The sequence below is a fragment of the Leiobunum rupestre genome, chromosome 4, assembly GCF_980474605.1.
Source record: "Leiobunum rupestre chromosome 4, qqLeiRupe1.1.hap1, whole genome shotgun sequence".
In the NCBI taxonomy this organism is placed as follows: Eukaryota; Metazoa; Arthropoda; class Arachnida; order Opiliones; family Sclerosomatidae; genus Leiobunum; species Leiobunum rupestre.
The window spans coordinates 32,921,711-32,939,119 of record NC_143387.1 but is presented as its reverse complement, the minus strand read 5'-3'; the positions used below and the strand labels follow the sequence as shown (position 1 = coordinate 32,939,119).

Genomic DNA, 17,409 nt, shown 5'->3' with positions numbered 1-17,409 from the left:
TATAAATATACAATTCTACAGCTTGAAAATATTTTATTCTTATAATTTAGTGTTACTTTCATTAAAAACTGGACCCCTAGAAGGACCATTTAAAGTTGGGTGTTCCATTCAACATCCCCATTAAAGTTTAACGATAGATTCCGAAATTGGGTAAAACCATCCCTACCATTATCAAACCTTAATATTATTTTGAGTACTTATGTAATTCAGGCATGCTTTTATTATTATTATTATTATAGTGGTGCAAATTTGGATTTTGATTGTGTAGTATTCAAATTTAGCGCCTGGCTTGTGAAAGCAATCCCGTTTGCTAGAAAGTCAAACTGCCAAAGTACTTCTAGTGCACGCTCGCTTGACAAAGTTGCTCAAATGTTAATTTATCTTTTTTTTTCCAGGGCTGCCGATTGTTATCATGTGTTCTCAAATGTTGCCATCAAACCTGAACTCATATTGACCTACAAAGTATGATTTTTGCAATTACTCCTATGGTTACTGTGTTTATATTATTTTTCACTTTGCAGCTTGAACCAAAAGGACCTACCAAGCTATGGGGGGAAATCCCAGTCCATTTTCCGGGATATCACACTATATTGAGACCTCTTTGTTTACGTCGTAATATGCCAAGACCGGAGCTTTAGTCAACAATTCTTTAGCGTTGTAAAAGCTTTGACAAAGCTGCTCAAATGTTAATTTATCTTTTTTTTTCCAGGGCTGCCGATTGTTATCATGTTTCCTCTAATGTTGCCATCAAACCTGAACTCATATTGATGACCTACAAAGTATGAATTTTGCTATTACTCGTATGGTTACTGTGTTTATATTATTTTTCACTTTGTAGTTTGAACCGAAAGAACCTACCAAGCTATGGGGGTAAATTCCAGTCCATTTTCCGGGATATCACACTATATTGAGACCTCTTTGTTTACGTCGTAATATGCCAAGACTGGAGCTTTAGTCAACAATTCCTTTAGCGTTGTAAAAGCTTTGTCTTGACCGTCTTCCCAAACTGACTTCTTTTCTAATAATTTCCGTAACAGTTCGCTAACTGTGGACATTGCAGGCAAAATCTGTGCCAAATAATTTACGCATCCCAGGAAACTGGAACTCTTGTTTATCCTTCGGTCGACACATCTCTGTTATGGCTTGTACTTTCGCCGGATCTGATTTGATCCCTGTTGCTTTTATAATTTGGCCCAAATAAGTTACTTCTGATACTGCCAGCCGTATTTTACGTTCATTCAGAACCAAATGTGCGTGTTCTGCCTTCTCTAGCAGTTTCTTCAAGTTCGCATTGTGATATTCTTCTGGTGTCGCGCCACGACCAATGACTACTTTATCATCTGCAACCCCGGGAAGACCTTACAACACCCCCCAAATTCGACGTTGAAACTCCTCTGGAGTCAAAGAAATTCCGAAGGGCACTCACTTATAAAAATACCTGCCAAAAGGAGTACCAAACGTGGTTAAGTGTTGACTTTCTTTTGGTAATTTGACTTCGTGAAAACCATCCTTCGTGTCCAAAATTGAAAAATCTTTGCTCCTCGTAATTTATCGGAGATCGTATCAAACGTTGGCATCTGTAAGTTACTCTTCCAGATCCTTTTATTTACAGGTGTTGTGTTTGTTTTTAATGTAGAGGAGCCCTAATCATATTAAACAACATGTATTCGTATTTCTAAAAGAGTGAGACAAGATTGTTCTGCATTCCATCTCCTCTATTGTCCATTCCCCTCCCTATTCCTCTTTCTCCTCTCTTAACATGCATGTGTATATAACGTGATGGTTTCTTTTCTGTTCGGCTGGTTGGATTCGTACTGGTTGAAAAGTGGTTGAGGTACTTGCGGCATGTACTTTGGTTCTGTTTGGGTCTTTTTGTAAGCTCTAGATACTGTTAATGGCATGAAATTGAGACGAGACTGGATTGTACTCTGCTGTATTGGCGTTTGTGGAACTACAGGTAGTTGCAGTTGGCTTTGTGAAGGGTTTAATTGAACCGTGTGATGTGTTGCTTGTAAATTCAGGTTTTGGTTTATCACAGTCAGGACCGGACTGGCTAGTAGTTGGCCCCACCGGCTATGCAATCGTCTGGGCCCCATTTCCCATTAATGCCAAATTTTTCCTCTTTGGCCCCCAATTTGAGTTGGCCCCGATCTGACCGGCAATCGCCGGTTAGCCGCCCGGGCCAGTCCGGGCCTGATCACAGTCTTGTTTGTGATTAGATTCAGATTCCATCTTGCGTCTTCTGACTTGGTTAAAATGACGTTGGATATTTCCCTGTGGTCTTGCTATTTCGAACATAGTTGTCCCCAATTTCCTTATTATGTAGCCTTCATACCATTTATTTCCAATGCCAAAATTTCTGGCATATACTGGGTCAGATATTTGGTATTGCTGTTTGGAGGTGGGTTGATCATTTGTATTGGGGGAATTCGGGATCGCTGTCAGTTTATCTGAATGTGGTGGCTTTGTAGTTTCCTGTAACCATTGTGAAATACATAAATCAAGTCGAATTTTGATTTTCCTACCAAGCATTAATTCAGCCGGGGATTTTCCTGTATGGTTTTGTGTTCAGTGATGATTTAGTAAAACTCATGTTAGACGTGTGTCGATATCTCCTGTTTTGAAAATGTTTAACCCATGATTTAAAAAATCGATGCTTTCAGTGGTTCCATTACCAATTTCTTACGGGTAGTTTTGACAGTACGGACAGTTCTTTCCGCTTGACCGTTGCTTTCTCGGTGATAGGGTGCTGTCCGGAGATGTGTAATTCCATTTTGGGATGTAAAATCTTGATGATGATTTCCTTGTAAAACAAATTCCATTGTCTGTAACCAGCGTTGTCATTATACCAAAACGTTCGATATATTGGCGAAGTGAGTGAATTACAGCGTCAGTGTATGTGGTTTGTGTTACTTCTAATTCGATCTATTTGGTATGTGCATCCACAATTATCAAAATGTATATGTTTTTGACTGGCCTGCAAAATCAGCATGAACTGTCTCTCCAGGTGATGCAGGTATGGGCCATGGAACATATTTAGTGCGAGGCATCGTTGAAGCTTGTTGACAAATCGTGCATTGCTTCACTTTGTTCTCAATATCTAAATCAATGTTTGGCAAACTTGTGGAACTATGACTGTTGCCACGTAGAATATTATCAATGTTTGATAGACAATTTTGAACTCGTATGATAAGGTTTGAGTTCCGAAGAGACTTTATGCAGCCATCCTTCGCGCATGTAACAAGCAAGTGTTTTTAGTGTTTCGTCTGCTGTCGTAAAATTTATCATTTTGTGCACGGTGATTGAGCCTTCATTAATAGCTGTCAATAGTAACACGTATTCCATAGGCACTGGCGTTACATCTGCTGCACCTGATATCGGCAGTCTGCTAAGTGCATCTACATTGCAGTTGGATTTCCCTTTTCGGAATTTGAGTTCATACGTGTATGCTGACAGTAAAAGAGACCATCTTGGAATTCTAGCAGCTACCATAGGAGGTACCGGCTTGTTATGAGCTAATAGAGTGACTAATGGTTGGTGATCGGTATACAAAATAAATTTATTTCCATAAGTATAATCTCGAAATTTAGTCACTTCAAAGATGAGTACCAAACCTTCTTTTTCCAATTGCGAATAGTTGCGCTCTGCAGTAGTGAGGCTATGCTATTGGTCGTTCGATTCCGTTTATGACATGATAAATTGGCACACCCAATGCAACTGGTGAGGCATCGGTGGCTAAATTTTGCTCTTTCGTGACATCATAATGCACAAGCAGTTTTGAAGATTTTATTTTAGCTTTTGCTATTTGGAAAGCATTTTTCTTCGTTGACCAGTTCCATTTGTTGTCCTTACGAAGTAGGTCGTTCAATGGGGCAAGTGTTGTGGCATTGTTGGGCAAAAAGTGTGTGTAATAATTTAGCAACCCATGGAAGGAGCAATATACCATGGGGTAATCTTTTTTATCTTAATAATCCTTTTGATGTGTTAATTACAATGAAACTTTTTGATTCGTAATCTAGTTTTATCTGATTGTATGCGTCTTTGAGGTCTAGTCTTGAAAAATATTTACTTCCTGCAAGCTTTGCGAAAATGCACTCTTGTTGTGGTAATGGGTACATTTCAATGTCCAGATTGGCATTTACTGTCATGGAGCCTTTGCCTGATTTGCACTGGTACTATTGGTGATGCAAAGTCAGAGAATGATACTGGTTCCAGTATACCCACATCTACCATACGTTGGATTGCCTCCTCTACTTGGTCTTTCATTGCTTAAGGTATTGTCCTAGCATTGCAATATTTAGGAATAGCATTCGGCTTAAGGTAGAGGTGTACTTTTACTCCTTTGAGTTTTCCTTATCTGGGAGAGAAAAGTTCCTTGTTGTTGTCCAGTACTTGAGCAAATGTTTTTGCTGGTGGGGCTTCCATCCTGGTCTGATTTACCCTTGAATTTGCAAAATGTTTAAAGTAGAAAATAACGACTTTCTTCCACATAGGTTTGGTCCTGTACCCTTGTGTGGTGTTCAAGCAAATTTTCCATAATAATTTAGAAGGCCAAAAAAAGATCGAAGTGTTTCCAAGTCTTTTGGAGCTGGTGCTTTGGTGATTGCTTCCATCTTGACATTCTGCGGATGCAACCCTTCTGCGTCCAGAGTATGTCCGAGAAAGTCGACTCTTGTCTCAAAGAATTTACATTTTTCCTTTTTTAATTTCAAATTGTTGTCTCTTAAAGTCGTCAGTGTTCTGTCCAGCTGTAGCAATTGTTCTCTTGTTGTTTTTCCGCCTATGAGAATGTCATCCTGAAAAGGCAGGACGTTCTTGAGTGGTCGTAAAAGAGATTCCATAGTACGTTGGAAAATGGCAGATGATGAGGCTACCCCCTGTGTGAGGCGGGTGAATCGGAGCAACCCACATGGTGTGTTGACGACCACATATTCACGTGAGTTTTCGTCCAATTCAATTTGATTATATGCCTCTCGTAAATCCAATTTGGAGAAAAAGCGGCAACCCGCGAGTTGGATATTTGTCCACATTAAGTTGCTTGTTGAGTGTGCTCTTGAAATTTCCCCATAGGCCAATGCTGCCATCTGGTTTCCTTACCGGAACAATAGGTGATGCCCATTCCGAGTATTGTATCTCTTCGATAATTCCCTCTCTTTGCATTCGTCTAATTTCCTCTTCCACTGCTTCAGCTCTTGAATAGGGAATGCTCCTTGCCTTGCAGAAAACTGGAATCGCATCTTCTTTTTTGTGTAGGCGAACCTGAATCCCTTTTAGTTTTCCCACTCCTGGAGCAAAAACGTCTTTATTTTTCTCAAGTATTGTTTCAAGAGTCACGTTGCCTCGGATGTGCTGGTTCTGTTGTTGCAGCCATTGTTGAATAGCGTTGATCAGTCACGTGGTTCGGCCGAGGAAGAATGTTGAGGTCTGAATAAATCAATTTTCGGCCACATAAATTAAGGCCAGTTCCATCAACGATTAAGACTGAGAGCTATGTTGTTCTTCCTTCATGTTCCACTCGTACTGTCAATTTTCCCAGTATGCCCAGCTTGTTTCCTGAGTAAGATCGTAAGTTGACTCCTGCAGGTTCTATTGAGTTTTCGTAGGGGATACGCTGATAGGAGTCCTTTGTTATCAAGGTGTGTCCGGAGCCTGTGCCAATTTCAAAATTCATATGAAATCCATTTACTTTGCAGGTGCTGGAACCTGTAGATCTTTTATTTGGCAAACTTTCTCTTCTGATAAATGTACACTACACCTTGACTATGAGTACAGGTAACGTGTGCTGTTGTTGTTTTATATGTTACTAACCATATTAAATCCAATTACGTCTAAAGAAAGGCCAGTATAGCTGTACTTCAGCTTGTTAAACCAATGTTTTGTGATCATGGCATGACCTGATCCATTTTCTAAGTCAAATGGAATTTTGATATTGTTGACGGTGCAATGAATGACTTATGGAGGTTGAGTTGATGTGATGACAGTCGGCATTTTTATGCCCAGATTTTGTGCATCTAATGCAGTGATTTTTCTTAGGTATAAATTTTCCGACTTTGAACTGAAGATTGTTTGGCCTTTTCTATAAAACTGTTTCTTGGTTTATTTTTACCTTTATTGTGAGCGTTCGATATGGCATTCACTTTAGGACTCTGGTCTCTTGTTTGACCAAGTTAAGTTTTAACTACTTTCACTTTCTATAGCTTGAATAGATTTTATTGCTTGGTCTAAAGTGATGTTTTTATCTTCGTCACATTCAGAAAAGAGTTTCTGCTGCATTTCATCATTGGCTATACCTTTGATTAATTGTTCCAATAGCCTCTCCCCCATTTGAGTTCGTATTAATTCACAATATCTTTTTAGTCAACGAAGCTCAGAATTCTTCTGGTTTCCTTATTCTGATTGAAAATTTGAATCTCCACATATTTGGATGGTGTGGGGTTGAAGTGTTCATATAATTTTGCAATGAGAGTTTCATAGGGCACAGTTTCTATCTCCGCTGGTAGTACAAGATTAGTTAGAAGAGCCAATTCATCAGGAAAGATGCTTTCTTTAGATCATCCGTTATATCATGGATGTGGAAATATGCTTTTAATCGTACAGAGTATTGAGACCAAGATTCTGTTGCGTTGAAAGGAGTTAATTTGCTAATGGAAGGCATATTCTAATATCTGGTAAAATTCCGAGTTGAAAAAAAAATAAGTTAGGCGTAGCTTGCCACCTTTGTGTGGAGGATTGATAGCTTAAAGTTGACTCTCTTAGGCTTAGTTCACCTCCTGGTGTGTACCTCCTCTTGTCTCGTTTTTTTTTCTTGAGGATCCTTGTTGAATTATTTAAAGCTCTTCTAGAATCTATTTTAATCCAATCCCATCTTCGTCTCCATTTGTTGTGTTTGTATTTAATTAATGTAGGGGAGCCTTAATCATATTTCTAAAAGAGTGAGACAAGATTGTTCTGACTTCGGACATACATGGTTTTTCCATCTCCTCCATTTTCCGCTCCCCTCCCTATCCCTCTTTCTCCTTGTACTATCAGCGCCCTCTCTTAACATGCATGTGTATAAAACGAGAGGTTTGGGATCTAAGCATAACCTCAACTTTCCATTTCGGTGCACTATTACAATGCTATTAACCAATGGAGTATGCTCCGTAACTGGCGCTATAATTAGCTTCTTCAATAGTTCCAGCAAAGCCACTGACACTCTTCTTGTACTGAAACTGCAGCTGGATCTATCTCTATCTTGTACTCGCCAGGTAAACCACCTAGGCCAATGAACGCTTGAGGAAGTGCTTTTATTATGTCCAATGCCGACGTCGATGAGTCGCTGACATTTGCATTATTTCCTGACAACTCGAGTCTTTAACACCTTCTGAATGGTGTATGTTGAATTTCTCTTGCACATGAATTGTGACCAACCCCAGATCAATAGATGCTAACGCTGAGGGCAATGGATGTTGGTTTCCACTGACCACCTTAAATATCAGTTTGAATTCTCCTAATGGATGTATTTCTGATCCATCATATAACCTCAACACCGACTTGGGTGGTAACACTGGTGCATCTATTCTTTTGATCCTAGTCAGATCTGTAATAGGAATGATATTGCACGCTGCCCCTATATCTATTTGACAGTCCAAGAATATTACTCGCCAATTGTCATCTTGAAATTGTACTTTCCCAAAATATTTTGTAGGTCTATTTCTTGAACTCTTCACCACAGTTATGTCCTCCATTATAATTATATCTTCTAATTCTTCCTCTTCTGCCACTAGCTCAGCATGTTGAATATCCTGTGTCTGCAAGAATCGTTGCTGTGATGACTGACCTGGTCGTTGCTGAGATGACTGCCCGGGTTGACTTCTTTTCCATTTTTGACACGCTCTTTTAATATGATACGAACGCCTTGCAAAAATTGCGTTTTTTGTCATAAGCTGGACACTGCTCTTGGTTTTGACTATGATCGTGTGCCCCTCCACAGTAATAGCAAGGTCTAAGTCGAGTCTCTGGTCTGACATCCTCTACTCTACCTTGCCCCTGTATATTTCGAAATTGGCCCTGCCTGTGTACTCTGCCACCTTGTTGATTACCCCTATGGCCTCTGTTCTTTAATGCATGAACTGTATCTGTCTCTTCAACTTTATACTCCTTATGTTTAGCATCTAGTTGCGATAATTGAGACTTGGCATGTTCGCAAGTTCGTAACGCAGTAAGTGCTTTGGCAACTGGAACAGATTTCAAATTTCCTTATCTCGACAGCCCATGACCAATTTATCCCGTATCATTTCTTCTGCCAACCGCCCGTAGTTGCACTCTTTGATCAACGCCCTGACTCGTACATAGAACTCATCTACTGATTCATTTTCCATCTGACACACTGACCTTTCATATAATACATTCACTTTTGGTTTAAAATGCTTAGATAAGGCATCCAATATCCCTTCCGTTGTGGCTACTCCTTCCACCTTTAGCGTTAGGCTTTTCATAACTTTCTTACACTCATTTCCCATGAGCAAATGCAAGTAAGCAACTTGTACTGCAGATGGTTTTGCAGCCAACTCTGTCACTAAAGCATAATCATCAAAGCTTTCTCTAAACGAAACGAAATGATCTGCTAAGTTTCCTGTCACTAGCATTGCTTTAGGTAGCATTACTGCAATAACGCTAGGCTGTCTGCCTTCATCCATCTTGCTGGCGACTTTGTGTTGAAAGAGAGATACGCCAAGGCTAACGGGACACGAGGCTTAAAAGTGGCTTAATGACTGTTAGTTCCCTTTGAATGAAGTTTCCTTTTCCTTACATTCACTCCACTTCTGACACCATGTTGTATGTTTATTTATAAGTCGTACTATCATAATAAAAACCTTTAATAACTACGAAATGATTATCCATTTCCATTGATAGTCTATTTACATTGTCATACTACTCTTGGTGATCTCCACAGTAATGATGCCACATACGACTACTAATGCTACTAATATACCTGAAAGGCAAGAACCTATTTCAGTGGATGTATTACGTAAAAAATCCAGGAGAGCACAACAAACAAATACTACTGGAAGAGGCAGCCAATGGAGGACTCATCACCAATACATAACAATAATAGACAATATCAACATCATCAACAACATACACGATCAGCATCAGCTTCAAGATACGGACAACGGAATAACGACTACACTCCAGTATGTAATGGATGTGGTACCACACATCCTTATCGCACTTGTCCAGCTTACAGTACTACCAGTCCAAGATGCAAAGGACGTAATCATTTTTCACAGCGTTGCCAATCAGCTTATATGATGTACGAAGAGGATGAATTAATGCATCAAGATGATAATACCAGTGATGAAGATCAGCTATTGTATAACTTGCAAGAGGAACAATATGATGAACACGGTGCTGACAACCATTATGATATAGACCCATTTTACAAAAATCTATTAACACTTAGAGCCAATAAAGGTACAACACATGATGTATGGCTGACCCCATTGCATCTACAATAACTGCGTACCACTTTGAAAATCTACACAGGGTCACAGGTCAATGTCATCCCAGCATCCACGTATCAACAACTGAAAAACCCACCTAAATTAATACGACCACAACGTCAAGTGATGGCTTATAACCAGATTCAAGTTCCAATGTTGGGCATTGCCAACATCTTATGTAAGTCTACAAAAGTGTCGATGGTTTTACAATTCTACGTGACAACGCTCAAGACAGTTGCTATTATTGGTGAGAAAGATTCAGTTCGACTAAACCTTGTCAAAGGCCTTGATATCTTGGAAGAAATACCTAGACTAAATACCTGTAATTTGAAGGGATTTTACAATTCAACTGTCACACCAAATACTTAAATAGAAGAATTCAAAGATTGCTTTGGAGCGGTTGGATGCCTTCCAGGTTATCATGAATTAAAATTGAAAGCTAATGCAATCCAGGAAATAGCGGCACCAAGATCATTCCTCAGGCCTTTAGACAACCATTAAAACACAAACTGGAAAAGATGGTTAAGTTAAATATAATTAAACCCATCACAGAACCAACGGATTGGGTTCATCCCATAGTAATTGTTCCTAAACCTGATGGGTCCATCCGACTCGGTTTGGATCCTAGAAATTTGAATCAAGCATTGAAAAGAGAACATACCAAAATGCCCACATGTCAAGAAATCTTCAGTAACTAACATGGACGTAAAAATCTTTACAGTACTTGATGTTACATCTGCGTGGAAGTAACTCTAAGATCAAAAGCAAAGTAAGCAAAAAAAGAAGTGTTAGTTCCAGTTACAGATTCTAGTGTAGGTGTAAGCAACAGTACCAGCTTACTTAGCTAAAGTACCCCATTAAGTTTGATTACTCACGTTGAAGACTTAGAGAAAGATAGTGTCACAGAAGAAACCGCTAATTTGTACGATTCATTGGAAAATGAAATTGTAACTTCTTTATCGGAATTTGAATATGAAAGTGAAGGGAATGAGACGGCTACTCGTTTAATCAAAAGAAAAAATGGGTTGGTCTTTGAACTTACAAGTGCTGGGAGACAACTTTCAAAAAATATTTCACATATGAAGGACATTCATTCAGCGAAAAAACAAATACCTATTCAAATTTAGTCTTGAAATGTGTGTATTGTGATAAAACTATATATGGAAATGTCGGTAACGCAACTTTTAAATTCACAAGACATCTTGAAGTAAGTTTTAAATTTTTCTGGTTAAAATTTTCAACTTAAAAATAACTTCCTCTACTTCTTATTAAATTACAGAGACTCCGTGCATTTAAAATATCAAACGAGACACCTGCAAAGCCTTCAAATGTATCTAATGACATTGACAGCCCTCCAAGTTCTTTAATTTGCACTCAGCATTTCCCTAATACACTTTTAGACCTTGGTTTGGAAAACAAGGCTGTGAAAAGACCATCATAAAAAATTTCAACAAATAATGATGCTTGGATTCCAAAAAAATACTGGAGAGCAGTTTTGAATTATATAACCAACCACATCAGGAATGCCTCTAGTCTTAACAGAAAGTAACTATACCAATTTTAATAGAAATTTTTTTATTTTATTTTATTTTTATATTTTAAAAATTTTGTTAATCCCCTGCATTTCAAGAATTCATGCACGAATTGAATCCTGCTATTAATACTTGGTCTAGGAGAACAATTTCTAGAGATCTCAAGAACGCAGTGGAAAATGAAGTTGTTCCTGCAATAACCTTAGATGAAGGAACCGTACACCTTTCATGGTATTTGGACCTCACGTACAAGAAAAGGTATTATTGGTGTTAAATGCCACTTTCATTCTGGTATGCAATTATCCATTTTTTAAATAAGAACTGGAACTATTAACTATTATTTATGTTACGAACTTAGACTCTTGGGAGCTGAAATCGTTAACTTTAGGATTTAAATCTTTTGGAGAAAGACATACCGGGGAAAATATAGGAGATAAAGTTGTTCAAGTGCTAAAAGAATGGAATATTGATCCCCTAAAGGTAAAATATATTTATACTTAATTTTATCAATGGAAATTACCATTTTTCTTTTTCTTTTTTCAGGTTGGCAAAGTCATAGCGGATAACGCTTCTAATATTACTTCAGCTTTTAACATTGTGGAAGAAATAGGCTTTGATTGGACTGCAGTTAAACAAAGAAAAAATGAACCAACAGATGACCTTGAAATGTCTAAAGATGATTCGGATGAGGAAATACTATATGGAGATGGATTGAAAGATTCTTACAGTAAGCGAATTTTATTGATCAATTTGAATGTAAACTCATTCAATATCTGGATTTTTCTTACTAGGTGAGTTAGGTCTTCCCGAAGAGGAATTGGCAATGATTGCTATGAATTGGGATCAAGTACGATGCCTAGCTCATACTTTACAGTTAACAGTCAAGGACGGTTTGAACCAAGATGGAAACGATACTAAGCTGATTGAATATTCCACCACAATCATAATTTTTTTCAGAAAAAACTATTATACGGGCCAATTGGTTGCTAAAACAGGTAAAGATTAGGCATGTGCGAGCACTCGATTTTGGTCGAGTACTCGTTCGAGTTTCGAGTATTCTTTTCACGAGGAAATTTTGGAACCAGTGTTATCGAAAAATTATTTTATTTTGTTTACTTTGAGTAAATAAGTCTCAATGAAAGAATTTTGATAGTGTAGAGAATCGAGTACTTCAAAGTAAGACTAAATTTTCGAGCACTCGAAACCTAAACCTAAATCATTGAGTACTCTAAACCTCCTTTTAAGTTAAGCCTAATTACTCGAAAACTAGCAATAAAATTGAAACTCGACTCGAAACTCTAAATTAAAAATTTTTAAACTCTAACTTGACTCGAAAACCAAAAATCCGGACTTACACATGCCTAGTATAGATTTAAAAGTGGTTTGCGTTACTAGATGGAATTCAACTTTGCATGCATTGGAAAGATTGAATGAAGTAAATTATTCTTATAATTTTTTAAATATCTAATAATTTAATTAATTTTCTTTCACAGGATAAAATGTTTTCTCAAGCTCAACAAATGCCTTTGAAGGCGTACAATGAAGACAAGGAAACGATCCGAGGGGTAAATCACCCATTTTGCTTAAACTTGGTGAATTAGTAGACCTTAACGTAACTTAAAAATTCCCAAAGTGAAAAGTTACGTTGGGCTTTTGTTTTGCCATGGCAACCGAAAACGTTTTTGACAACACCAAATCCAAATTTCTCTATGTGATTTACCATGGGAAAAAAACAAAGAAATTTCAAAAAATTAATATTTCAAAAAATATTTAAATTGGGAAACTTTTTGTATTTTTGGGTGAATTAGAGGTGGGCGAAAATTGTGAGCGAATTCTGAAATGAACGCTCAGACCTTTTTAATTTGAGTGATCAAGTAAGCTAGTGCTCAATACTGGCGATGCTATTTTCTCTCTCTTAAACTGAACCAGCTCAGGCCGAAAGCCGTGAGATTCTCTCAGTCACTGATCGTTCACGGTGCGTTGAGCGAAATCGAAACGCTAGCCTGCTCAATTTGAAGCGCCACGTCCTCCAGCGGTGGGATAATTCGTTCACTAGAAAGCATTGACGGCGGGCTGAGTGAGATCGTGCCGAGAGAAGCGGCAGTTTTTTAACATCGGAATTTCTCAACCCACTGAGCGACGGTATAGTCTTTCTTCTGGAATTCGCTCACAGCGCGGTGAGAAAATATTATACAAATAATTGACGATTTTTTTTATTCAATGTACTTTTTTATGAAATAATTTATAAGAAATAAAACTTTTTTCTCACAGCACTTTGAGCGAATTCCGGGAAACAGTCTACCCCGTCGTTCAGTGGGATGAGAAATTCCAATGTTAAAAAACTAGTGCTTCTCTCGGCGCGATCTCACTCAGCCCGCCGTCAGCGCTTTCTAGTGAACGAATTATCTCGCCGCTAGGGGAAGCGGTGCTTAAAATTGAGCAGGCCAGCGCCTCAATCGGCCAATCTCGCTCACTGCGCCGTGAAAAATCACTGACTGAGCGAACTAATCGGCGATCACCCTGAGCTGGCTCAATTTCTCTTTCTCGCTTAAGAAGAGCAACCGACCTTCGTATTTGAAGTGCTCACTCGTTTTGAGAGGATTTTCAAAAATGAACGCTCACAATGTTTGCCCACCTCTGGGGTGAATTGGTACACCCAAAAATAGTCTCTCTTACCCAAAAATACAAAAATTTTCCCAATTTACATATTTTTTGAATTTTTTTTGTGAAATATGTGATTTTCCCATGTTAAATCAAATAGAGAAATTTGGATTTGGTGTTGTCAAAAACCTTTTCGGTTGCCATGGCAAAACGAAAGCCCAGCGGAACTTTTCCCTTTGGGAATTTTGAAGTTACGTTAAACAAAATCGGTGGGTTACACCTTGGGTCGTCTCCTTGGCTGCGTTCAACAACTATCAACAGAGAAAAACCGTTGAGTTATCGTTGAGTTCTTTTAATCACAAAAATCTAAAAGTTGTTGTACAATTTTATGGTTCGCTGACTTAACGAACAAAATATCGTCTGCTGCCCCTCCTTTAACTTTGTCAAATGACGTCATGACACCGATGAGCAACGGCAAAACCATCTTGCTCAGCCGATGTTTCTGCTGAGTCTCCGATGATCAACGTGACGTCAAAACCGGAAGTAAAAAAACCGCTGACCGTTGAGATCAGCGCTGAGCTTTTTGTTGATGAACGCAGCCCTTGTAAGTCGACTTATTTTGGTTTCCAGAAGGTAGAATAGCCTGGTTTGAAGCCTGACTGCAGTCTATATAGGTGGTTATTTGTCTGGAAAAAAATGTGTTTGTACAAGCTGCAAACAAGAAATGCTCTATTGGATTAGAGACAAGGTAGTAAGTAAGAGTTGGGTTAGACCCAATCTAGCACTTCGACCATTGTGCAGGCCCAGCCTTTTAAAGATGGGAAAGCAGAGTCTCTGAAACTAAGCGCACGATTTGCTTCGGCGGGAAAGATCGCTCGTTTCCAGCCTATGCATACCAAGATGCTCAAACCTTTGAGCCGCATAAGAATCAATGAGACGAAGTTTCCTCCTCTGCAAGGCATGCCCTGCACATAGGACTCTCACTGATATCAATCAGATGCAGATGTCTATTAAGCTGGCAGTAACGTAAAACCACCCTGATACTACTCTTAGGGAGCGAGAGCAACTCAAATGCTCTTTTCTTAGAAGGCTATCTCATTGCCATGATGCCCCTTATGACCAGGCACCCTATATAGATGAACCCTATTATGGGTGCCCAGTTCTGAAAGGAGATCCAGACAGCTAAGAATGAGCTTAGAAGTATTACTAAACTGATTAAGAGCCTTAAGGGCAGCCTGACTGTTTTGCCCCGATACTTCTTCTTAAGACAGAAGTCAACACAGAAGCAGATGGCCGAAATCTCAGTCTAACAACGCCAAGGCTCTCAGAGAAGCCAAACTTCTTAGTCTGACAATAAATTCCAGCACCCACCCCTGAGTGAGTCTTGGAGCCATCCGTGATCCAAACAATTTCACCCTTGGTTCCAAAAACTTGGAAAGGCAAGGTAACACCGAAACTTGTATAAATATTCCCATGCTTGTTTGATTCAGTAGGAAATTTTCAGAATACTAGGTAACAGGTTGAAAGTCAAATATTTTTCTAGATTCGCCTTGGTTTATACTGTGCTGGAACTCTTCTGATTCTATTTTTGTTTCTGTCATTGCAAAGAATTTGCTGAATTCCTTGGCAATTTCTTTGGGAGTGGTTAAGATATTTCCTCGTGATTCTATTGTAATTATACTAGGGGTACACTGATAAGGGTATAGCTGATATATCAGCTATATCGGTGGTACTATCGGACGATATATTGTCCAATATTAACAAAGTTATCCATCATAACTTTAGTGTATGTGATAAAATCTTTGTAAACGACAGTTCAATACACTTTCATACCATTTTATCCGAATGTTTCTTTTAATTTTACCAGAAGTAAATGAACCAAAGTTATCAAAATATCACCAAGAATCGGAAGGCGTTTTCCTTATGAAAATGATGAGAAAATCGAGTCAAAAAAAGCTAATTTCCATCTCCGTCTTTTAAAGCGATAAATTGCACTTGAGAATTGTGGGTATAGCTATTTCTATGTATAAAAAATGGTTTCATAAAACAAAAACCTTTTTTTTTTTGGCGTAGGAGCGTGCAAAACTTTAAATTCGAGGTCAAAATGTAACTTCATAAGGAAAACACCTCCAACATGGGGAGTATAGCAGTCTGATAACTTCGGTTCATTTACTTCTGATTTTACGTGATACATATTTTCTATCTCAAAGCTGTCTAAAAAAAGGTATGATCTAGCTTCTGAAGTGGTGCGGCTAATCCAATAAAATATGATCATTAGTTAATAGAGAATTTTCTAAATATATTTTTCTAATACCGGTATCGGCCAATATTCACAGATTCCGATATTAGAAAAATAGGCCAATATATCGGTGCATCTCTAATTTGTCTTTTTAGCCTTTAAAAAAGGCTTTAGAGTTTTCCAGACATCACTTGTTCCATTATTTCCAACATGGATATTATTTTGAAAGTATTTTCACTTATCTCTTCGGATTTTCTCCGTCACTTGATTCCTATAGGCTTTGAATTGAGCCTCAAATTATCTTTGACCTGGAATTCTACTTTTCCTGCGATAGACATCTCGTAAGTGCATTAAATGTTGGACTTCTCTACTTAGCCATGGTGGGTTAGATGCATTTATTTTTCTACTCACAAAAGGTGCATGTATATTCAAGGTATTTTTTATTATGGAGTTAAGTGTAATGACTCTGTTGTCAGCGTCTTTGATGTCTGGTTAAGATTGACTTGCATGTCTTTAACAAAAGACTGCCACTGCTTTCCTGTAATCTCAGACTTTCACAAGCTTTTTCCCAATTTTCGGGATATTCCTTTTAGAAGTACATACATTTAGGTTGTGTTCTGAAATCCCCAATGGAACGTTAATTAATTTCTTTATTCTTGAGTGTATGTTAGTATAAATATGATCAATTAGAGAACTAGTTTTCTTCTTGATTCTGGTTGCATCTGATATCAACTGGTGAAACTCATATGTAGCTGACTTCAAGCTACGTGTATGCGAGAGTTGTGAGTCTATGGTTCCAAGTAGGTTTGAGTTGAAATGTCCAAGATATATAATTTCATTACTTCCCAGTTCATCTACCAATATTTGAAGTTGAAATTTAAAATCTAGGTGACAACTTGCATAGCTCCCATTTGGAGGATGATAGCAAATTTCAATGACTAAACGTTTACAGTTTTTTTCATGGAGTTGGTTAAATTCTTGAAGTTGAAGCCAGAAATCCTACACAGTACTAATGAGTATAAGTCGCATGAAGACTTGGCCCTCGAATACCTTAAATCAATATTGACTTCACAATAAAATATTTGAGTTTGAACTTGAGCTCCTAAAGGTCGCAACCGGTCAACTATTGGATTTTCTGGCTTAAATATCGAGTTATGATGATTGGTTTTGCCCCCAAAATAATTGTAGTTTATGCAAATAATTTGATTTCGTCCAGTCAAACCCATCTATAGCCAAAATTATACCAGTTAACCCAAATAGTTAAATTTATCTAATATTACTTATTTTAACCGACTGTTATTCGAATTTACCCAAATAATATAATTAGTTTGAGAAATTGGTTTTGGAAAATTCATTTTTCTTCAGAGGTTCCTGAGCTTTTGACCAAGTCCTTTGACACAATAGTGAAAGCCACCCATTCCTTATTTCTTTCGTTGGTGTTGGAATTTTTCTATTCCAAAGTCTTAGTTCTTTTATTTTTCCCAATATTTTTTAAAATTTTAATAAAAATTATTTCCTCATGAAATAGTTAAACTTTAAGCATAAAGATATA

At 38.0% G+C, this 17,409-nt stretch overlaps 1 protein-coding gene and 1 long non-coding RNA gene across 17 annotated transcripts; both read left to right on the top strand.

Moving 5' to 3' along the window:
* The first annotated feature begins 264 nt into the window (after nucleotides 1-264).
* LOC149947475 (uncharacterized) lies at nucleotides 265-4,754 on the top strand. Of its 3 annotated transcripts, XR_016480327.1 has the most exons (7): nucleotides 265-331; nucleotides 396-462; nucleotides 522-612; nucleotides 710-779; nucleotides 839-870; nucleotides 4,494-4,650; nucleotides 4,730-4,754. It is a non-coding gene; the product is annotated as an uncharacterized LOC149947475 (long non-coding RNA). The 3 variants fall into 3 exon arrangements; XR_016480326.1 differs by having other exon boundaries at nucleotides 4,494-4,744; XR_016480329.1 differs by lacking the exons at nucleotides 4,494-4,650; nucleotides 4,730-4,754 and adding an exon at nucleotides 1,038-1,466 and having other exon boundaries at nucleotides 839-975.
* A 3-nt stretch (nucleotides 4,755-4,757) lies between these two features.
* On the top strand, nucleotides 4,758-16,034 carry LOC149947474 (uncharacterized). Of its 14 annotated transcripts, none has more exons than XM_090171853.1 (9): nucleotides 9,869-10,692; nucleotides 10,765-11,030; nucleotides 11,116-11,275; nucleotides 11,376-11,497; nucleotides 11,561-11,744; nucleotides 11,809-12,012; nucleotides 12,511-12,582; nucleotides 13,289-15,062; nucleotides 15,162-15,456. In XM_090171853.1, exons 3-7 carry the CDS (start codon nucleotides 11,224-11,226, stop codon nucleotides 12,513-12,515), a joined length of 567 nt encoding a protein of 188 aa, XP_090027979.1. In that variant the 5' UTR covers nucleotides 9,869-10,692; nucleotides 10,765-11,030; nucleotides 11,116-11,223; the 3' UTR covers nucleotides 12,516-12,582; nucleotides 13,289-15,062; nucleotides 15,162-15,456. The 14 variants fall into 14 exon arrangements, with proteins under 14 accessions (XP_090027970.1, XP_090027968.1, XP_090027969.1 ...); XM_090171847.1 differs by having other exon boundaries at nucleotides 11,809-12,452; XM_090171848.1 differs by having other exon boundaries at nucleotides 11,809-12,582; nucleotides 13,289-14,161; nucleotides 14,249-15,062.
* Nucleotides 16,035-17,409: the final 1,375 nt, after the last annotated feature.

Bases quoted from the DNA above. Each gene is read 5' to 3' on its own strand.
- LOC149947474 (XM_090171841.1), top strand. From the start codon at position 9,063: ATGGAGGACTCATCACCAATACATAACAATAATAGACAATATCAACAT. The intron at 9,457-9,528 runs GTACAACACATG...AAATCTACACAG, and splicing joins AACACTTAGAGCCAATAAAG to GGTCACAGGTCAATGTCATC.